The sequence below is a fragment of the Chiloscyllium plagiosum genome, chromosome 31 (genome assembly GCF_004010195.1).
Source record: "Chiloscyllium plagiosum isolate BGI_BamShark_2017 chromosome 31, ASM401019v2, whole genome shotgun sequence".
NCBI lineage: Eukaryota > Metazoa > Chordata > Chondrichthyes > Orectolobiformes > Hemiscylliidae > Chiloscyllium > Chiloscyllium plagiosum.
Window position 1 is genome coordinate 19,008,879 of NC_057740.1, and position 23,770 is coordinate 19,032,648.

Genomic DNA, 23,770 nt, shown 5'->3' on the forward strand with positions numbered 1-23,770 from the left:
ATAGCCCCAGCCTATTCACTCTTTCCCCATAGCTTAAACTCTCCAATCCTGGCAACATCCTTGTAAATCTTTTCTGAACACTTTCAAATTTAACAACATCTTTCCTGTAGCAGGGAGGCTAAAATTGAATAAAGTATTCCAAAAGTAGCTTAACTAATGTCCTGTACAGCTGCAATGTGACATCCCAACTCTGAGACTCAATGCACTTTATCCTTGGATAAAGGGACCAAAATTGCACACAATATTCCATGTGTGACCTCACGAATGCACTATATAAATGCAGCAAGACATCCTTGTACTTGAATCCCTTCACTGTGAAGGCAATCATACTGTTTGTCTTCCTTACTACCTGCCCCACCTGCACGCTTACTTTCAGCGACTGATGCAAGAGTACACCTCGATCTCAATGAACATTCCCCTCTCTCAATTTATAGCCATTTAAATAATAATCTGACTTTCTATTTTCACTATCAAAATTCGCTACCAAATCAGGAATGTCTGTGTCTATTATGTATATGGACTTACAAAACAATTGTCCAGGTTCCACATGAGATGCTTACAAAAATTAGAGGATATGGAATTGAAATTGATCTATTGTCTTGGATCAAGGATTGGTTAGAAGCTAGGAGAGAGAAATTTACTGGACACATATTCAATATGCAACTGGGGTCCAGGGGTCTGTATTTGGATCACATTTTTAATAAAGGTTTTGTGAGAAGGAAAAGACAGCCATATATCTAATTTCACAGATATTACCTTTTTAAGGGGCAACATAAATACAGTAAATTTGAGAAGGAAGGTGCAATGGGACATTGACAAATTAAGTGACAGGACAAAACCGTGACAGATGGAGTTCAAATGGAAAGTTTGAGGTTTTCCACTTAAGACCTAAGATCAGAGTAATGTTTAGATGGTGAGAAGGTAGGGGCTGTGGATGAACAAAGAGGTTTTGGTGTCCAAATACTGTAGTTTTCTAAAAAATAGTGGACATGTACAATAATTGATTAAATATGGTGAATGGAGTGTTGGTCTTTATCTAAAGAGAGCTGGAATACCATCAGGTAGAAGTTATGCTATAGCTGTATAGAGCATGAGTTAGACCTCTTCTGCAATACTGAACTCACTTTCAGGCACCACACTTATGGACAGATATACTGGTTTTGAGAGGGCTGCTACATTTTGGTCCATCCTGTTTGTACCTACTGGTACCAGGAGATTTACTGCCATGGTATGTCATAGTGCAGCACTGATTGACCAGAATAGCATTGGGAGAACATTATGAGGTCAACATGCATTGCTTGGGCTTGTGTACCCTTTACGTAGGAAGTTTAAATGATTCAGAAAGCATATCTTCTGAAAGATTGAAAGTTTCAAAACTGAGCTTGATAGTTTTCTGTGAGGAAAGAAGATTCAGATGGAGTTTAAGATGCAAGGTTTGTGAAGGTTTGTAGCTCAGGTTGAGGTTTAGGGTGTAGGTTTGCTCGCTGAGCTGTAGGTTTGATATCCAGACGTTTCATTACCTGGCTAGGTAACATCATCAGTGGCGACCTCCAAGTGAGTTTAAGATATAGATCTATCATAAGCGAATTTGATGATTGAACAGTTTCAAGGGGCTGAACGGCCTCTTCATTTCCAATATTCATTTTTGCTTGTCTAAATTGCAATGGGTTAAAAAAAATGCAGATAGCAGAAACATGAACTGCCTGTTCAACACCAGACAACTGAGAGAAACACACAACAGTGGGTCAGCATCTGTGGACTGAATAAATAAGCTAAAATGTCATAACCAAAGAAAGTTGAAATCTGAAATGCTAACTTTTTTGCTTTCATGCATTGGTGACTGACATGCATTTGCAGCAGTTTCTGTTTTCTGTTTATAGATTAAAATGTGTCACATTGACAAAGATAATCACTCTCAATGGATTAGCTGGTTCTCTGGACATTGTGCAATGAGGATAAGGCATGTGAATTCACCCCTCATGGCCATGACACAAAGGACATGGAAGATAGCAGTTGGCAGATTCACTGACGTCTTTTTGCACAGCAGCCTAACAACAGTACTCACATTAAAATAAAGAAAAATACTGCCTCACTTACCATTGTTTCTTTGAATTCTTTTTTGTCATCTGTCCCATCCACCTTGTAGGTGCCTGACTGGTTTAAGTAGAAGTAATATGTAGGATCAGCAATACCTAGATTTTCAACCTGCTCTGGTGAAGCACCTTCGAGCAGCTGTTTAGAAGAAAAAGTCAATTTATTTTTGAGCCTATATTTCTGATTTCAACATTTGTTTGAATTTAGCTTCCAATCATACTTGGAACATTGTATTATAATAGAACTCATGCTGATGTAATATTGGCATAATATTCTAATCTGTAGTGTTTTATAAAAAACATAAATATCACTTCTAAAGCATCATGGATCCATGATTTACAACACCAGGAACCATTTGGCTTGCAACCTGCCTATATAGACTCTTTACTTGCAAGCTGTTCTGTCTCTCCCTAGCCATGTACCTTTGTTTGCTTCACATATTTATTCAATTTCCCGTAAATGCCATAATCATCACCTCATGCATTCTGAGCTCTAACATTCTGAATAAAGATGTTTTTCCAAACATCACCCCTCACAACCTCAGCGATACTTTTAAATTGATAACTGACATGGAAGCTTGGGAACTTGGGGAAAAAATAGTGTTGTCTTGAAAAGTGTCCATATTACAGAGGACACTTAAAGCATATAAAGATGGATAAATCCCTGGGACCTGATCAGGTGTATCCCGGAACTTTGTGGGGAAATAGGGAAGAGATTGCTGGGCCCATTGCTGAGATACTTTGCATCATCAACTGCCATTGGTGAGGTGCTAGAAGACTGGAGAGTGGCTAGTGTTGTGATTGAAGAAAGGTGATAATGAAAAGCCAGGGAACTACAGACTAGTTCGCCTAATGTCAGTAGTAGGTAAGTATTTTGGGTGGGGGGGAGTTCTGAGGGAGAGGATTTACATTTGGAAAGGCAAGGACTGTTTAAGGATAGTCAATATGGCTTTGTGTGTGGAAAATCGTAACTTGATTGAGTTTTTTGAAGAGGTGTCAAAGAAGATTGATGAAGGCATGGTGGTGGCCTTTATAGACTTCAGTAAGGAGTTTGACAAGGTTCCACATGGTAGACTAATTAGCAAAGTTAGATCACATGTTAGAGCTAGCCAACTGAATACAAAATTGGTTTCAAGGTAGGAGACAGAAGGTAGTGATGGGTTGTTTTTTGGACTAGAGACCTGTGACCTGTGATGTGTCGCACAGTTCAGTGTTGGATCCGTTGCTTTTCATCATTTATATAAATAATTTTGATGCGAATATAGGTGGTATGGTTAGTAAGTTTGCAGATGACACCAAAATTGGTGGTGTAGTGGACAGTAAAGAAGCTTATTTCAGAGTACAATGAGTCCTTGATTAGGTGGGCTAATGGGCCAAGGAGTGTCAGATGCAGTTCAGTTTAGACAAATGTGAGGTGTTGCATTTTGGTAAGGCAAACCAGGGTAGGATTTATACACTTAATGGTAAGGTCTTAGGGAATGTTACTGAACAAAGAGAACTTGAAGTACAGGTGCATAGTTCCTTCTGGAAGACTTTTATTGTGTAAATTTGGTTCAGAGGTCATAGCAAAGTGAAAAAATACCAATTTATTTAGGCAATAAATTTTCCAAGTTTTTGTTGATGGCTGTTTTCTGTTTAAACTTGTTTTACTTATAAACTCATCTTAATTTTCCAACAAGATTTCTGTTTTATCTTACTGCTGTGCATCTACTGACCTTTAAGTAAGCATTTCTACTTGGATACATTTACTCATAGAGGTAGATTCAGGCAGCATCCAAGGAGCTTCGAAATCAATGTTTTGGGCAAAAGCCCTTCATCAGGAATAAAGGCAGTGGCTCACTGCCTTTATTCCTGATGAAGGGCTTTTGCCCGAAACGTCGATTTCGAAGCTCCTTAGATGCTGCCTGAACTGCTGTGCTCTTCCAGCACCACTAATCCAGAATCTGGTTTCCAGCATCTGCAGTCATTGTTTTTACCTCGTAGATGTAGAGTTTACATTCTCAATTCATTAAAGTCAGATGGTAAGGAAGTGGTGCATTACCTGGTAATATATGTGGAAGTTTCTCTCACTCTCATTCTGGCTAACAACTCGGGATTTTTCCAACAAAAAGTTTGAGATTTTACCTCCATCAGGCTCTCCACCACGACTGAACTGAATTTCAACATACTTTCCCTTTGGCAGAAATAATACATGTCAGTATAGAACAGTGATGCATACATCTCCCTCACTCTCTCTCTCTCTCTCCAACCACACCAACCTATATTTCGTAGGGACACCAAGGGCATGAAAATGCCTCCAATAATTAAATTATATATAACTAAATTAATATTATCACTAATTAAAATGAAACAGTGCATATCCCTGTTCTGTTAACCAAGGTAATCAGGTTGGGCTAATAGTAAGGTACAGAATACCAGTGGTCAAGTGGATGAATTCTTTGAATTCAGGATAGGCGATGAACATTTTGTGGCAAATGGATTACTTACATGAATGGTGTGGGTGAACTATTGCAGATTTTCTTCTAATTGTTTGTTATATCATTGGGAGAACATTATAGAAAAGACTGGAGAAAGAATTTGTGTAACAATCCCTATGGATGACTTCATGTGAAAATTCATTCCCATTAGGGTCACTGAGAATTACATGGCTCAATGATTCTTAAATACTGAGATATTTGAAAAATCCACAACAGTGACTTACAAATCGACTGGAATTGTTGTTTCGTACAGTTTTGGCATTTCCAAAGGCCTCGAGCAAAGGGTTTGACTGTAGGATGATATCTTTTACATGCTAGAACAATATAGACAAATTAAAAAATGATGTAGATAGTTTTGTCTCCATTACAAACATGCAGCCTACATCTGGCAAAGATGTTGCTTCCTATGTACCTGTAAAGTGCTCAATTCCTGGATAATAAACACACAGGCTAGCAACATTACGGTTCCACATTCTTGAAATGTTGGGTGACTTCTCTTGGGGTGAGGACATGCAGTACTGGCTGCAACCAGATGAGATGACTAGAGAAGGGGACATTCCTGGTTCTTCTCACTATCTTCAAGGTTTCCCTGAAGTGTGTCATTGGCAGGGATACCAGAGGAAGCTGTTGTTAGCCCTTATGCTAAGTGAGAAAACAAACTAATTTGAAATGAGTGTAGAGTAGGTTGACAATCCTTTACAATCGGGGTTTAGCTGCATATCTTTCCTCATATCAACTGGATGTATATGTCCATATACCCTGCCAGGCTGAATCTCATCTGAGCCAGACACAGAGTGTGGATCTGAAAGTATTCTTGAGTTCAGTCCACTTATAAATGTCTGGGTTCTGGGTGTGCTGGGGGAGCCGCTGCAGCTGTTGCAACAGCAGCATAATAATAGAGACCTCCCACCCTGATCATCTTCTTCATGCAACTGCAAAAGCAGATCCACCCTTTCTGCAGAGTGTCACCAGCTGGCATTCTGTGTCCACTTAAATTGGCCAAACAGAGGGAGGCTGAATGCAAACTCGTGAGTCCACTTCCCCTGGGTATTCCTCCGAACAGTTGCCTGCCTGGCATTTTGAAAAAAACAAAAATGAAGTAGGAGGCCTCTCACTTCCTGTCTGCCTGATTTGAATATGACAATACTGTTTATGGCCCTTGTGGGAGTAACTGTCTCCCCCCACCCCCATATTATTCTTCAGCAAGTCCACAGGGAGTCCTTAACCTGTAAACTGAGGGCGCAATCTTTCACTCTTGATCACAATGAAATGCTGAAATAAATTTTTAAAGATCAGATCTTTTGTCATTACCTGAACCTTTGATCCTCCTCCTGACACTTTGGAGATGTACCCCATAATATATTTAGCTGCTACTGTTTTGCCAGCTCCACTTTCACCACTGGAAGCCAGAAAAAAATCACAAATTACTGAAATGATATAAATGTCCACTGGTCTATATGCTTCACATACCTAGGATATTTCATTCATGTTTAGAGTTGCAGTCATCAGACAGTATTCACATAATTTCAACAGGATTCACAATACCCCTTTTGACCTTTTATTCAGAAAAGGAGAGTGAGAAATTGAAAGCACTGCAGCTACTCAGCAATGTGGCCACCACTTGCATGACAATTTTTGACATTTTACAGAAGAAATGCAAATATTTTTAATATGTTAGTCCAAATAAAGTTGTATTTCATCTTGAAATTAAGTTGATGTAATTTTAATACATGTTTATTGGAACTGTATATTATTATAGAATTGAAGGTAGATTATAAGTAGTTAAGAAAGGGGGCTTAGAGCTGTAAATAGTTGTTGTTTAATGTTCACTTTTGGAGTTAAAGAATAAATTGATTTTTTTTCTTTAAATAGTGGAATTTGGGTAGTTCTCTATCACTCAAACTTTAACAGATTATGAGGCGAGGTGAGCTTTTCTGGGTGTTTCACCGCCATGTCATAACACTCATCTCTTGTGCTTTAGTTCTTATGAGAGATGTGTTGCTTTAAATTCAAAGGTCTAAAGAGTTATAATTTTAAAGCATTGTGGTAATAATTTTTGAAAAGATTTGTGAAGACAAGAAAGGAAAGCACGAAAAAGACTAAAAAAAGATAAAAACATTGTTATCCTACCTGCAGACAAAGGATGCTTGACAGTAATCTTAAATCAAAGAGACTACATTGAGAAAGCAAATGCACTATTTGCAGATACCAACAAGTGGCAATAGATCCGACTCACAACTACAGAACCGAATCACAGCCCTACCCAAAAAACGTCAGAAATCTGGAGAAATAAATAAGATCAACTTCCAAAAAATGAAACCAGGTGGATCCAACACACCGCGCTTCCACAGATTACCCAAAATTCACAAACCAGGAGCGCCCCCCCCACTTCCCCCTCAGACCCATAGTCTTGCTACCTTGTCCTGCTCCTTGGATGCTGCCTGACCTGCTGCGCTTTACCAGCAACACATTTTTCAGCTCTGATCTCCAGCATCTGCAGTCCTCACTTTCTCCTCACTACCTGGAACACCAACTTACAGGTTGGCCAAGGAGCTACACCAAAGACTAAAAAAACACTTAGTAGAAGATTCACGCCACTCCATCCACTCCACCCAAGAATTCCTGAAGACCAAGATGGAAGAAGATGATATCATATTCTCCTTTGACATAACAGCCCTGTTCACATCCTTCAACATCAACCTGACCAAGGAAATGCTGACTACGTTATTAGAAGAACCAAAGACACATACACCAAACACCACCAAATTCATCAGCAAGGACAGTATCGTCAAACTAGTGGACCTATGCCTTACCACCCAATTCATCTTCAACAACAAAACCTACAGATAAACCAACGGAATACCCATGGGATCTCCGATATCAGAGTTCTTAGCAGAGGCAGTAATGCAGAGACTCGAACAAAGAGCTCTGCCAACCATCTAACCCAAACTTTGGGTTCACTAAATGAAACAAATTAGAGAAAACCTTCAAGACAATCAATAATACCCTTACTAGCACAGAATTCACAAAAGAGGAGGAAAATAACAACAAGCTGCCATTCCTAGTTGTCGCAGTAGAACAACAGCCAATGGGGAACTCCAACTCAGGATTTGCTGGAAAACAACACATACGGACCAAATATTGAACTACAGAAGCAATCATCCCAACATCCATAAATGAAGCTGCATGAGAACATTATTTCAACAAGCCACCACACACTGCAGTACAGAGGAACTACACAGAGCAGAGGAAAAACACTTACACAGTGTATTTAAGAAGAATGAGTACCCAATGAACACAGTCTATCGATTTCTGAGCAACAAACCCATACAAGCAGACGAAATACGTCCAGAAATTCGAGCCACTCTCCCCTACATCAAAGACGTCTCGGAAGTGACTGCCAGACTGCTCAAACTTTGGCATCGTGGTAGCCCATAAACCCACCAACACACTAAAACAGCTGCTCGTGAACTTGAAAGACCCTATACAGACAACAAGCAAAACTAATGTCATCTACAAAATACCTTGCAAGAACTGTAACAAACACTACATTGGACAAACAGACAGAAAACTAGCCACCATGATACATGATCATCAACTAGCCACAAAACAACATGACCCACTCTCACTAGTATCCTTACATACGGATGAGGAAGTACACCACTTCAACTGGGACAACACATCCATTCTAGGACAAGCCAAATAGAGACACTCACGAGAATTCCTAGAGGCATGGCATTCCAACCAGAACTCTATCAACAAACATATTGACTGGGATCCCATTTAGTACTCCCTGAGAAAAAGAACAGGAAATGACATCACCATAGGAAATGATTCTGGATTAGAGTGGTGCTGGAAAAGCACAGCGGTTCAGACAGCATCCAAGGAGCAGGAAAATCGATGTTTCAGGCAAAAGCCCTTCATCAGGAAGGGCTTTTGCCCAGAACGCCAATTTTCCTGTTCCTTGGATGCTGTCTGAACTGCTGTGCTTTTCCAGCACCACTCTAATCCAGAATCTGGTTTCCAGCATCTGCAGTCATTGTTTTTACCATAGGAAATGATGTTACCACAGGAAATGACATCACCAGCCAAGGAACTCAAACATATAAATAGAAAGTGGGCTACACCACCAGTGCTTCATTCAGAGGCTCACTGAAGATGTTATCTAGTATGGTGACAAAACATCTGAAAACGAACCTTCTAGCTCAGCAAGGTAAATCCAAATCCAGAATGTGGCAATAATGTTTGAGTGTGGCTCTGTGATAGTGTAGGTAAAATAATTGCAGATGATGAAATCCAAAGTAGACAGGCAGGAGGCTGGAAGAACACAGTAAGCCAGGCAGCATCAGGAGATGGAGAAGCTGACATTTCGGGTGTAACCCTTCTTCCGAACTGCAGGTGGAGGGTAGATGGAGCTCCAGATAAAGGGGATGGTGGGGCCAGGGTGGTGAAGTGGAGATGACTGAAGACAGGTAAAGGCTATGACCTGATTGGTTGATGGGAGGAATGAATAGGTGGCAGGGAGCAGTTGAAGGGATGGGGAAAGGGTGAACCTCATCTTCCACCTTGGTAGCCTGCAGCCCAGATGACTCAACATTGAGTTCTCCAATTTCAATAACCTTCTTTCCCATCCCCCGACTCCCTTCCCAGCCTCTATCCTTCCCTTCCATTGCTCCCTGCCACCAACTGGATTCATTCCTCCCATTGACTAAGCTGGTCATACACCCTGCCTTTCTTCACCTATGCCCAATTTACCACCCTGCCCCTGCCACCCCCTTTATCTGCAGCTCCCCCTACATCCAGTCCTGAAGAAGGGTTGCACTCGAAACGTTGACTTCTCCATCTCCCGATGCTGCTTGTCCACCAGCAATTGTTTCTTGTCAGCAATCTTGTGGGAGTATTTGATGGTCAATAAATAAAATATTCAGATTGAGTTTAATGGGCTTTTGTCTTCCTGTAATCAGTGAATAGTTACTGTTTCATACCTGATTATAACACACTGGTTCTCTGCATCAATCATCATATTCCTGTACATATTGTCTGTTAGAGCATAAATATGAGGTGGATTTTCATACTGAGCCTGGAAATAAAGAAGAAATTGTTTAAACCAAAGGAGATTCATTGTATTTAAAACAGGTGGAATTAACAATGAGCACAATAGAACGTTTTACTCAGCATACTGCTGTCCTTTATGAAATGAGTATATTTTCTTGAAATTATCAAAGATTGTAATAAAAGAAACTTTTGAAAATTGATTAGCATCAAACTAAATTCTTGCAGCTATTTTCTACAGGACAGGAATTCAAACTAAAATTGGTCACACAGGAGTTGAAAATGATCTGCTATAACTGAAATGTAACTGAAATATTTTAGTTCAAATGTAAAAGTAGCATAGCACAGAATGAGTTTTCTCTACGCTATTGACCTGTTATTCTGATAATGTACTGTGAACCACAGTCATTCATACTGCACTAATTATCTAATAGATCTGCTTATCTTCCCTGTCTTGTGAGACCCAATTTGATCTCTGCAGTCATGTCCATTAATAATTCAATTTTAGTTTAATCCATTGTGAATTTTTCACATGAATTCTCTGGCAGAATGGAGAAAGTTCCTTCTTCACATGGTATATCCAGAGTAGCCATTGAAGCTACAACATCCATTTGGAAAAATCAATGGGGAATGACCACTATGTTCTTGACTCACTCTTTGCTTTCCCCTGCGACATATCATAGGTGTCGGTGATGGCTGAACTACTGCTTAACAGATCGCACGTTAAAATATTGGTCATTTTAGAAAAATAATTTTAAAATGCATTCCTAACACAGCTCCCAATCTCATTCATCCTATCAGGAAGGTCTATTGAATGCAGATTAGGCATCTTGCAGGGAATTAGTCATTCAAGGATGATCCTGCACATGGAGTCATAGAATCATAAAGCTGTACAGCATGGAAACAGACTCTTCGGACCAACTCGTCCATGCTGACCAGATATCCTAAATTAATCTTGTCCCATTTGCCAACATTTGGCCCATTTCCTTCTAAGCCCTTCGTATTCACATACCCATCCAGATGCCTTTTAAATGTTACAATTGTACCAGCCTCCATCACTTCCTCTGGCATCTCATTCCATACACACACTACCTTCTGTGTGAAAATGTTGCCCCTTAGATCCCTTTTAAATCTTTCCCCTCTCACTTTAAACCTATGCCTTCTAGTTTTGGACTCCCCCACCCTGGGGTAAAAACCTTATCTATTTACCCTATCCATGCCCCTCATGGTTTTATAAACCCCTCAGCTCCAATGCTTCAGGAAAAACAGCCCCAGCCTATTCAGCCTCTCCCTTTGGCTCAAATCCTCCAACCCTGGCAACATCCTTGTAAATCTTTTGTGAACCCTTTCAAGTTTCACAACATCCTTCCTGTAGTGGGAGACCAGAGTTGCACACAATGTTCCAAAAGTAGCCTAACCAATGTCCTGTACAGCTGTAATATGCCCTTCCAACTCCCATACTCAATGCACTGATCAATAGAGGCAAGCATACCAAATGCCTTCTTTACTATGCTGTCTACCTGTGACTCCACTTTCAAGGTACCATGAATGTGCATTCCAAGGTCTCTTTGTTCAGAAACATGTTGAATGGCAGAACTTAGGAGTGAGGAGAAGCATGGATAATCTTGAAATGGAAGAAATAAGCCAGTGATAATTAGGGAGCATGCATGGAAAGAATTAACATTTTAGGTCAGTGACTTTTCATCGGAACTGGAAGTTAAAGGTATAACAATTTTACGTGAGCGCAGAGCCAGGATAAACAAAGCAGAAATAGAAAGGAGGAAAGAAGATGGAAGAGATCGAATGATGAAAGGAATGATAGTACTAGACTAATGAAGATGACAATAGGACAAGTAAAGTATTTGCATCTTTCCTTAAATAAGGACACCAATACAATGCTCCATATGTTGTCTCACTGATGCCTTTTATAACTAAGGTATAACCTTCTCAGTTTTGTATTTGTTTCCCTTACAGTAAATATTTCAAGAAATGTATTGTCACAACAGAAAAAAATACAAAAATAATGTGCACTACTTTTTTCCACTGTTCCACACAGGTAGAGATGAGGGCCTGTTTATTGCTTACATCAATTGTCAATTCACTAACCTCACATAAAAGCAAGTGGGACCATTGATCATGGTGGCCTACCAACCAGGAAATGCCAAGGTGTCAGCCTGAAATCCATTGCTTGTAAAGACTGTTCCACATGGTGATAGCAAAGGATCTGATGTGTGTGATGCAGTGGAAGGTTAGATGGAAGTACTTGCTCCTCTTGTTGGAAGTGATCAATGAGCGGTATTGATGTCGTGTGAACTTATCCCTACACGTGACAACCAAAGCCAAGATGCTGTTCTACTATCAGAGACATGAATGGAGCTGAACACCAGGAAATAATTATTAAACAGCTCTATTACTGTGAAAGAGTCACTGATGAACAGATGAACTGATACTAATTGACCATGAAAAATATTCCCTATCTACAAGATCCTGATCATCTGCAGCAATTTTACTGAATTTATCACTTACTGCTTTTTAAACTAGATTTTTAGGTGAGCTTAGCTATTTTGGGTTCTGCTTGCTGTTTTCTTGAGGTTTTACCCTTTATATCGCCTTCAGTTACTGCTTTAAGTGTCCTCAGTTGCTGGTCCTGGGACCTTTCTACTTTTCACTTCCTCATTTGACCTTTCTTTGTATTCTTCTCGCCTTCTTGCTAAACCATTGTGGTCTTGGTTTTATCTTCCTTCTTTCTTTAAACAGGAGAATTTTTTTTTACTTCAACTAACATATTGGACTTAGTTATGTTAGAATTCTTATGGCTTTCTAGAGACGGGAACATGTTGGGTTTAAAGACAATGTACAAATATTGCAACAAAAGAGAAAGGTTCAAAATAGAAATGATATTGAACTAAACAGCGAAAAACTTTGGTCCACTCCTGATTTGATCATATCACTAATATTGTGATGGCATCAACATTGTTTCAAATAAAAACATTTAAACAGTTTGACCTCGAACTTACCATGACAGAGAATGTAAGATGGCAATCCTACCAAGTATAATCATCTGATTTCCCCTTCTCCCTCCTTACACACATATTAAAATATAGCTCACACTTTCACACAAAACTATATATTTCATTTAAAAGTTCTTTTAAAATTAGATGTTTGGTTTTACTTAATGTTAAAATGCAAATATCCTAATTGAAGCATATGGACATGCTGCAGTTAATGAGATACTAGCAGCAGTTATCTATACATCCTTGTCTGATGCCAGACCATAAGATATTCCTGATGAAGGGCTTATGCCTGAAACGTCGACTCTCCTGATCCTTGGTTGCTGCCTGACCTACTGTGCTTTCTCCAGCGCCACACTTTTCGACCCCCATATATTTAGAGGTCAGCGTACTCTGTTCCTGGACTGTGTTGTTCTCAGTCTTGAGACACATTCCACTCTGAATTATCTGTAGAATGTTCCCAAGAATGTCTGTTTTAATGATTTATTTCCAGCATCTGGAGTTGATCTTTGTGGACTATTGCCGATTCTGATACTTATCCAGTGAGCCCTTTTGTGACGTTATCAGGCTAAGATTGGATCACGCTTAATTGTTGTCCAACTGCATGTGGATGCTTACAGTTCAGGATAATACTGGGCGATGATGGCATCACCTGTGAAATGGCCTAAACTTTTATGCATACAGGGGAGGGATAGAAATAACATTGAAAAGGTGCAAAAACCACTTTTTTCTCAAAAATGAATAATTCAACCACATGTCAGGCTTCGTTTACAACAGAAATCTTTCAGTTCAACTAAAAACTGCAACTAGCTTGAATGTAGGTACAGATTTGACCACATACAAAATGTTTTTAATTTTACTATGAGTACTTGGGAAAGGTGCTTTGAGAGACAAATTCTTCCACTCACTGACAACATCTGCAAGTAGCCAATGGTACAGGCTTGTGCTGCTGGCATGACACGAATCACAACCACAGACAAGAAAAATGCAACATAGCGGAACACAATAGATGTACTGCAGGTTTCTCAATGTCAGAGTTGCTGGCTAATTCTAGAAGTTTGCATTGGGAAAAGAAGATAGTAAAATTTAACATTTACTTACAGCTCCTTGATAAATTTCAATTTCCCTGTCTGTGAAGTAAGGCATCTGTTTGAAAGGGTTTACTGAGATGAGCACTGAACCGATATATGTCTGAGATACAAGTCAAGGCATTTTACTGTAGTAATGGCTGAGAATTGAGACTGACAGTCCAGAGAAGTTTCACCTGTCTATCGCTGTAACATCAACACCGCCCCACTACTACCTCAGCCATCCCAAGAAAATTGTAACGTTTCTTTGTTGCCGTATAGAAACCCCACTCTCCCCCTGCAAGACATGTTGCAACATTGGGGTTGAGCTCTGGGGATTAACCAAAAAAAAATCAGATTTGGATTCAATTGGATTTGGAAGGATATCTGCAATCTTTGTGGGTGGCTAGTATAGCAAGCCAAATAGAGGCACACCTGGCCTCCAAACGGTCGTATATGAACCCAATGCTATTTCCAGACTAGAGTTGTAGTCTGGATCACTAGGTTAGTAATCCACAGACCCAACTGATGCTGTTGAGGAACAAAACCAGAAATTGGTGGACAAACTCAGCAGGTCTGGCAGCATCTGTGTAAAGGAAAGAGTTACTGTTTCGAGTTCAGTGACCCTTCTTCAGAACTGATGGTACATAGGAAAGGTGGTGTTTATGCTGAAGTCAAGGGTTAAAGGGAAAAGGAGTGAGAACATAGGCAGAGATGGAGCCCAGAGAGAGAGAGAGAGAGAGAGAGGGAGAGAGAGAGAGAGAGATGGCTGGATGAAAGTAAGCAAGGCGGAAGTGGGTACATAGAACATAGGACATTACAGTGCAGTACAGGCCCTTCAACCCTCGATGTTGCGCCGACCTGTCATACCAATCTGAAGCCCATCTAACCTACACTATTCCATGTACGCCCATATACTTGTCCAATGACGACTTAAATGTAGCGAATCTACTACCGTTGCAGGCAAAGTATTCCATACCCTTACTACTCTCTGAGTAAAGAAACTATCTCTGACATCTGTCCTATATCTATCACCCCTCAATTTAAAGCTATGCCCCCTCATGCTCGCCATCACCATACTTGGAAAAAGGCTCTCCCTGTCCACCCTATCTAACCCTCTGATTATCTTGCATGTCTCTATTAAGTCACCTCTCAACCTTCTTCTCTCTAATGAAAACAGCCTCAAGGCCCTCAGCCTTTCCTCGTAAGTCCGTCCCTCCATACCAGGCAACATCCTAGTAAATTTCCTCTGCACCCTTTCCAAAGCTTCCACATCCTTCTTATAATGCGGTGACCAGAACTGTACACAATACTCCAAGTGCGGCCGCACCAGAGTTTTGTACAGCTGCAGCATAACCTCATGGTTCCGGAACTTGATCCCTCTATTAATAAAAGCTAAAACACCGTATGCTTTCTTAACAACCCTGTCAACCTGGGTGGCAACTTTCAAGAATCTGTGTACCTGGACACCGAGATCTCTCTGCTCATCTACACTACCAAGAATCTTACCATTAGCCCATACTTTGCATTCCGGTACTGCAGTTGCTGGGGACTAGTCAAGATTAGAGTGGTACTTGAAAAGGAAAGCACATCAGGCAGCATCCGAGGAGCAGAAAAATCGACGTTTCGGGCAAAAGCCTTCCTGATGAAGGGCTTTTGCCTGAAACATCAATTTTCCTGGTCTGCTGTGCTTTTTCAGCACCACTCTAATCTTGATAGTAATCAAGACTCAAGGCAAGCTTGAAGAACAGCATCTCATTTTCCAGTTGGGAAGCCTGCAGCCTTCAGCACTCAATATTGAGTTCAATAGTTTTAGAGCCTGAACACATTCTTCCATGTGCTTTTTCCACTCTCACAATCCTAGGCCCTTTCATGACATGAGCTGCTTTCTGCACAGCCAATCTTTTGCACTTACTGTGGTCCTCATGATCAGCTTTTCTTTCTCTTAAGCATTCTGTCATCCATCCCTTTCTCTTGCTGGGCTCCATCTCTGCCAATCTGCTCATTCCTTTCCTCCATCACATCCTACCTTCAGCATAAACAGATGGTTTCTAGCTGCCATCAGTTAGGGTCACTGGATTCGAAACATTAAAACTCAGCTTTCTCTCCACAGATGCAGCCAGAACTGCTGAGCTTTTCCAGCAATTTCTGTTTTTGTTTGAGATGTCCAGCATCTGCAGTTCTTTGTTTTATTTTAATGTTGTGAGATTGGGTTTGAATCCCACCATGGCAGATGTTGGGATTTGAAATCAATTTTTAAAAATCTGGAAATGAAAAAATGCTTCATGGAGACCATGTAACCATTGTTGATTTTCTTGAAAACCCATCTGGTTCACTAATGTCCCTTAGGGAATGAAACCTGCTCTACTCACCTGGTCTGGCCCTCATATAGCTCTAGGTGCACAGCAACGTTGGTGACTTTTAATTGCACTCTAAAACAATCTAGAGAACTAATGTGTTCAAGGGAAATTAGTCATGGGCAACAAATACCAGCCTTATCAGTGACACCACCATCCCATTCATGAATATAAAAAAAAGTCAGGTAAAAGCATGTAACAATGACTCTCCATGTTTTCTACATCATTGCTTTAAAGAGGCACTTGTTCCTTTAATCATAGACAGAAATGACGAAAAGTTCATTACCCAGCACATCATGTGAAAATGCTTGATGTATGTCTTCAACAGAATCTAGCATACTGAGAGTGTTGCGGTTGTGTCAAAGTCACCATTGCATCTGCAAACTTGCCACTTTATTTATATTTCATTTTCCCTGAGGTATGCTCAGAACTGGTAGTAGTATTTATGCCACGGTAGCTAACACAAGTGGTAGTGTATTTCCACAGAATCTACGCACACACTCTCTATCACTCTACACTCACACCCACATGCACACACTCACATGCACACTCAATCTATTGCTCCTACATGCACACACATATAAGCTTATGGGGTGAATTTGTTTTTGCAGAATTACGTTTTATTTTGCTCAAAAACTGCATGAATCCACGTAAAACTCTGTAAAGCTATACAGAGGGCTTTTCAGTCTAATTTGGAGATGCCGGTGTTGGACTGGGGTGTACAAAGTTAAAAATCACACAACACCAGGTTATAGTCCAACAGGTTTAATTGGAAGCACACTCCTTCATTAGATGGTCGACAACCACCTGATGAAGGAGCATCGCTCCGAAAGCTAGTGTGCTTCCAATTGAACCTGTTGGACTATAACCTGGTGTTGTGTGATTTTTAATTTTGTCAGTCTGATACAGCATTGGGACACAGATAGACCTCATACCTATTGTTTAAAAACCTGAGCTATCTTGAGAATGTAATTGAAAAGAAGATCTGGGATTTACATATCAAAGAATAGAAACCAGAATATCCCATTATAAAAGATGGAAATTTTAATCTAAGATTATTTACTGTATCACATCTCCATGACACTGGACTCCTTTGGCTGTAAATTCTGTGAGCATGACCTTAACCTCCACAACTACCTGTTGAAGGAGCGGCGATCCGAAAGTTTGTGCTTCCAAATAAACCTGTTGGACTATAACCTGGTGTTGTGTGATTTTTAACTTTGTCCACAGAATCCAGATGTATCCTGAAAATCAATGTTACAAAGTTTTCGTAAAACTTCCTGAGCATGATACACTGATTTTAGGTCTTTTGGCTGCAGCTCTCTGTAGGTTTCCAATTACATTCTTGTTTCTTCTCTACAATTAGTTGCTTAGTTGCCAGTGATAGACTACACTACCAGATACAACTAAAAAGTTTTGGCGAAGATGGTCAGCTCTTGCAATATTCTGTTGCAATGTGGAAATTTCCTTGTTGCTCAGTTGGTAGCTCTCTTGCCTGTAAATTCACAAAGTTTTAGGTTTAATTCCCCAAGATTTGAGCACATATAAAAAAAACCTCAATGTTGGCATTCCAGTGCAATACTAAGGGAGTGCTGCACTGTTGCACTTGCTGCCTTTTAGATGAGACCTGAAATTGAGGTGCTATCTGACTTCTCAAGTGGATGTGAAATATTCCATGTTACTATTTTGAAGTAGAGCAAGAGAGTTATTTCTGGTGGCCTTGCCAGTATGTATTCCTTAACCAACACTTTGGTTAAGCAGATCACTTTGACATTAAACAGGATCCCTCCCATTTTGACCCCAACCACAGCAGAAGCTGAAGAGCTTTTCTCTTACTCAGCAGCTACCATTATTGATAGCACGGCCCGCTCTCTCTCTGGAGCTTTGAAGTATCAGTCTAAAGATAATATGATCAGGTGGTGGAGAGGAGCACTAGCTTCTAACTCAGACAGTGACACTACCAATTAGCCAAACATAGCAAAGAGTTGCTTACGTCTTTGTGACTAAATTGTTATGCGTTGAGACTCCACTTCCTAAGAGCCAAATAAATAGGATTACAATGACAGCAACATGACTTCTATGTGGCATTATTAGTCATGACAGTACAGACCAAACCAAAGGAAGAGGAAGCAGCGTTATGCAGAGTGTGAATCTGTTCCGTAAAGAAGAAGTTGCAATGCTTTCCTGTGAATATTGCAACATTTGATGTTGGCACATGAAAAATAGATATGCTACTTTGTGAACGTCTCAGAGTGAACAGAGCAGTGACAATGGAGACTGTATAACTATATCTCTCAGCTGTTGGGAAATGAATAGTAGAAGTTACAGTGACTGCATGCAGTTCTGGATGACTGCTAGGGCTCAAGTCACAACCAATGTGTTGGCTTCCCCATTTTCCTGTCCAAATCTAGAAACACATTTATCAATAGGAGATGTGTTGCAATGTTGTTAATGATAAAACTGGGGAATTTTGAAGCACTATGAGAGGGAGCTGTAGATTGGTTAGACCAAAGATTAAGGCTGTATTTGTTGATGCCACAACTGTAGAGGGTGCACTCCATACACATGCAGGGCTAGTGTCAGCTCAATTAGAGAAAGTCTGTCATATCTTTATTAAATCAGACAATCGAGGCCTTCCTCTGGTCAAAGCGCTGGTGTGGAGGAGGCCAGAAGTCCCATCCATGAACAGCTGCCAACCAATCAGGGTCTAGTCGCTGTATTGAACAACAGCCCATCATTGGTGCTGGTTGCAGCAGATCTAGTATTGTCACAGAAAGTCAGGCCTTGCCAAGTGGTAAGGTGGGCTCAGGGGAAGGTCATGGGAGAAGTATCAGCAGCAAAAGCAGGGGAGAGGCTCTCAGTGGATTTCCTGATGCTGGGTTCCTGGTCAGCCTTTGGTACCCTCATGCAGGCCGTTGTCTGCCAATGGGTTAATACCAGTAGTAGTGGGGTCCAGGCCTTACATGGATTTTAATTACCCATTTGAGGCCCTCAGTTGGCAGAAGGCCATCCAAAGGACTCACACCAGGGGAAGGAGGCAGGAAGGCGGCGGAGTACAAACCCACCATAATCCCCAGTTTATTAAATTCCTGTGGTAGGTTTAGTAGCTGGGCAGCATAAGATTCCGTCATAACATCGGAGTCTGTAATATCAATGGCAGTGATGTTAAACGGTGCCTTTTAACTCCTACTAAATCATGTGATGTGTGTATCACTGCTTAGCCCAGCATTTATTGTCTGTCCCTAACTGCCACAGAGAAAATGGCATTGAGCTGTCTTCTTAAACCTCTACAGTCTGTGGGGAATAGGAACACCTACAATATTGCTAGGAAGAGCATTCCAGGATTTTAATCCTGCAACAGTTGAGAAACAGTGACTTGATCCAAGTCAGGATGGTGAGTGGCTTGAAGGGGAACTTGCAGTTGGTGGTGCTCCCATGCTTTTGCTGCTCTGTTCTTCAGGCTGATCACAGGCTTGGAAGGTACTATTGAAGGAGCCATGTGAGTTACTGCAGTGCATCTGATATGTGGTACGCATAGTTGTCACTATGCATCAGTGATGAAGACAGTAAAAAGTGAAGGTGGCGGATTAGATGCTTATCAAGTAGGATGTTTTGTCTTGAATGGTGTGGAGGTTCTTGAGTATTGTTGGATATGGGGGCAAATGAAAATTATTCTTGACTTGTACCTTGTAGATGGTGCTCCAGGAGTGTGGAGGTAGAAGGTGAATTACTCACCACACAATTCCTAGCCTTTGATCTGGTCTCATTGCCACATCATTTATATGGCTCATCCAGTCAGATTCTAGTCAGTGGTAATTCTCAGAGTTTTGATAGTAGGGGAGGAACCGGAAATAGTGATGTCATTGAACATCAAGGAGCAATGGCTAGATTCTCCCTTGGTTGAAACGGTCATTGACTGACACTTCTGTGGTACAAATATTACTTGCTACATCCCAAACTTAGATGCTATCCAGGTCTTGCTGCATATGGATACAGACTACTTCAATATCTAAGGAGTTGCAAATGGTGACTGGTGATCACTGTTATCTGCAATTTCCTGGCATTATTCACTTGAGACCTGTCAGGCCTAATTTTGAAGGAGTCTTTGCCCTCCAAATCCAATGCATGCACTAAATTTTGCAGCTAAATGGCATCTTGGAGCCCACTTGCAATTGCCTTGGATCAAATAGTTGAGATAGAAAAGGGATAGGGCAGTGAGCGATGAAAATTGACTTCTTTTCTAAACTAAAACACACAGAATTGATACTTATTTTGAACTTGGTGCAAAATATGCAGAAATTGGGCCTGTATGTGTCTAAGTAAATTAACTTCCTTCTATGTGTTTGACCTCTGAAAGGAGAGGTCCTTTCTCATGCAAGTCAATATAGAATTTCCTCTTTAGGTATTTCTATTCTTGTATTTCAGAAAATGAGTGAAAGCTCAACATCCAAATAGTTGACATCTACAGTACTGCCCTAACTGCAAATTGTACATTAGAAATGTAGTGAATATACACACATAAAAATTAAGAGCAGAAGCTTACCCAGCCTCTTGAGTTTGGTCCATCATTCAATAAGATCATGGCAGATCTGATTCCTTCACATTCCCACCTACCCTCAATAACCTTTCATCACCTTGCTTATTAAGAATAACTCCAACTTTGCCTCAAAGACTCTGCTTCCACTGCCTTTTGAGAGAGTTCCAAAAACTCATGAGCCTCTGTGAGGAAAAGAAATTCTCCTCATCTCTGTCTGAAATAGGTGATCCCTTATTTTGAAAGAGAGACCCCAAGTGTAGGTTCTTCCACAAAATTAGAATATTGGTCTCTGGTTAATTTTAAAGTACTTTTATATCTCAGAATTGATAAGATTTCTATTCTTAAGAAAACAAAATGATCTCAACAATGAGGTCCAGATCAATTCCCTACACTGACCTACTTAGATATTGAAGGTTAAAATTGTAAGCACCCCCTTGTGGTGCCTTCACCTCTGTCATGGCATCCTTCTCAATGCACAAATGACAAGAAACTTGGAACATCTAATATTGGATAGTGTTAGAAAAGGTCGATCTTCAAGTTGTCAGGATCAGTGGCCTTAAGTATGAATCTGGGGGTGCCACATTGGGATTAATGACCGGGGAAGGGACTGGAGGCTCGAAGAGGGATAAATTGAGGAACTGCATGATTCTTGGCCAAGCAGTGATATTGATTGTGAAGAATATATATTTTTTGAAAAAAGTTGCATCATTAACCCAGTTCTCTTCTTCTGTTCTCAGTCAAGTTGACAAACAGTGCTCTTCGGTTGAATGTAGCCTGAAGAAGGGCTTATGCCCGAAACGTTGATTCTCCTGTTCCCTGGATGCTGCCTGACCTGCTGCGCTTTTCCAGCAACACATTTTCAGCTCTGATCTCCAGCATCTGCAGACCTCACTTTCTCCTCAATTTTTAACCTAATTCAACTCATTACTTCTAAAGAGTTTCAAATTGCTACTCTTCTCCATCTGCCCCACCCCCAGTTTCACAGGACTTTCTCCTCCCACTCTCTCAATTTAGGCTGGTATTTTGCCTATTCACTTTCCCCTATTCCAAGAAACTGCTTCCAGCACCTCCCTACTACAGCCATCTTTCTCCTCTCTATCGATCAGCTGCATTGCTCCAATTTGCTTCTTTCCCTGTCTACTTTCGTTCTACTGTGATGAGGGCATTAATCTGGACTGGCTTTTTACTTAGAAGAAAGCATGGACTGCAGATGCTGAGATCAGAGTCGAGAGCGTGGTGCTGGAAAAGCACAGCAGATCAGGCAGCATCCGAGGAGCAGGGGCTTTCCTGATGAAGGGCTTATGCCTGAAATGTTGATTCTCCTGCTCTTTGGATGCTGCCTGACCTGGCCTTTTATTTACTTTTTAATCATTTCAGAAAAGGGTCAGAAACGTTTCCCGTTTATCTTTTTTCAGTTTGCATCATTATTACATTGTTACTGCTGTTTACGTTTAAGGCAGTGCTTTGGTTTGCTTGACATGCTTCTCTTTATATTGCTTTTGTTTTGCAAACCCTACTTTTCAAACGCTATTCTCTTTCCCATTTATTTATTAATTAAAATATGCTTATGATAGTCAGCTGCTTCTTGTTGACCTTTCTGACCCACAGTTGCTTTCATTTATAATGTTGCTTATTGATTTCACCAATCCTCTTTGATGGTTACTCCCGAACTGCTTTGTTGCTTTCAGAATGACTGTTGACCTCTGTGGGTAACAGCATAGAGGAACCTATTTACAGCCAATGTACAGCAAATATGTCCGCATTATGCAGTTAAAAGGCACTTAGATGTCGTGATAGGGAAGATTAGCAATTTCTATGGAAGGATCAGCCAAATGGCCTCCTTAAGCTGTATTTATCTTTGTGATCTTCAAGTCTATAAAATGGGATGACATTACCCAGCACTTAGAAAGGCATTGGTTTGTAAAGTACAGATCATGCTGGCCTAATTCAATTGAAGCTTTTGAGAACATCACAGAATATATAAATATAGAGGCTGTGCTGGAAATTATATTTGGGAATCTCCAGAAATCATTAAAGAGCTACCACATTAAAGATTGGTTATGAGGACTGAAGCACATAGTGCAATATCAAAGAGAATTTAGCTACATAATTTAGCTAAAGAAGTAGCTAAGCATAAAGCAAGGATCAAGGGTGTTCAAGAGGTTGGCAATTATATTGTGCACAGACACAGTTGAATTATATCAAATTAATGCACAAGTAAAATTGTGAGAAAGAATACAAGAGATTACAGAGATGCTGATGGGTTAGTGAGTAGATATAGTTTATTGCAGAGAAATATGGAGCTTTACGTTTTGCAAAGTTTATTGTACACATCCACGTAAGCACAGGAGGAGACTATTAGATTCTTCCTGACATATCATTTCAGGCCCTTTTCAGGGATCTGAACCTAATTTGACACAGTTCCTCTTTAATAATATTCAATGCTGGAACAATTGCTCATTTTAATTTGATATTGACAGAAATTTATTTCAATCCAGACATATCCCAGGATGTGGAGTTAGTTTGCAGATCAATCATGATTTTCAGAGAATGGTGAAACAGGAACCCAATGGTGTATTTCTATTTCCCGAAATCTTATTGAACTGTTCCTCATAATCTTTTTTTCAATTTGCATCATCTCTCCAGTTGGCTTTTAAGGAAATGTTTGGCTAACTTTGCTATCACTAATATGGACCTCTCTGTACCTCTTTTGGTCAAATGCCTTATTTTTAAATTTCTTTTATTTTCCCATTTAAAATATGATTCTGTTATTCAGCCACTATCTTCTGGGATTTTTGACCCACAATTACTTTTAGTCATAATGTAACTTATGAATTGATTTCGCCAATCTTCTTTGAGTTCTACTTATTCCCTCAGCAACCTCTTGCTTTCAAACAAATGTTGCAAATTTGGTATTGTGATCATGGCATTGATTACCACTTTTGGAGCAGTTACTAAATCTTGAAAAAATACGGCTGGAAAATGGGAAGCCTTCAGAAATGAGATAACAAGAATCCAGAGAAAGTATATTCCTGTCAGGGTGAAAGGGAAGGCTGGTAGGTATAAGGAATGCTGGATGACTGAAGAAATTGAGGGTTTGGTTAAGAAAAAGAAGGAAGCATATGTCAGGTATAGACAGGATAGATCGAGTGAGTCCTTAGAAGAGAATAAAGAAA

The 23,770-nt window shown here is 40.3% G+C and overlaps 1 protein-coding gene across 1 annotated transcript in view; it reads right to left on the minus strand.

The window, feature by feature from the left end:
- The window catches only part of myo1f (myosin IF), a 139,777-nt gene that overhangs the window by 62,490 nt on the left and 53,517 nt on the right, over window positions 1-23,770 (minus strand). Inside the window, exons 3-8 of the mRNA XM_043721608.1 lie at window positions 13,735-13,824; window positions 9,556-9,650; window positions 5,882-5,969; window positions 4,795-4,884; window positions 4,135-4,266; window positions 2,098-2,232 (exon numbers count right to left, since the gene is read on the minus strand). Coding sequence (XP_043577543.1) covers window positions 2,098-2,232; window positions 4,135-4,266; window positions 4,795-4,884; window positions 5,882-5,969; window positions 9,556-9,650; window positions 13,735-13,824 — 630 coding nt within the window. The remainder of the gene's footprint in view (window positions 1-2,097; window positions 2,233-4,134; window positions 4,267-4,794; window positions 4,885-5,881; window positions 5,970-9,555; window positions 9,651-13,734; window positions 13,825-23,770) is intronic.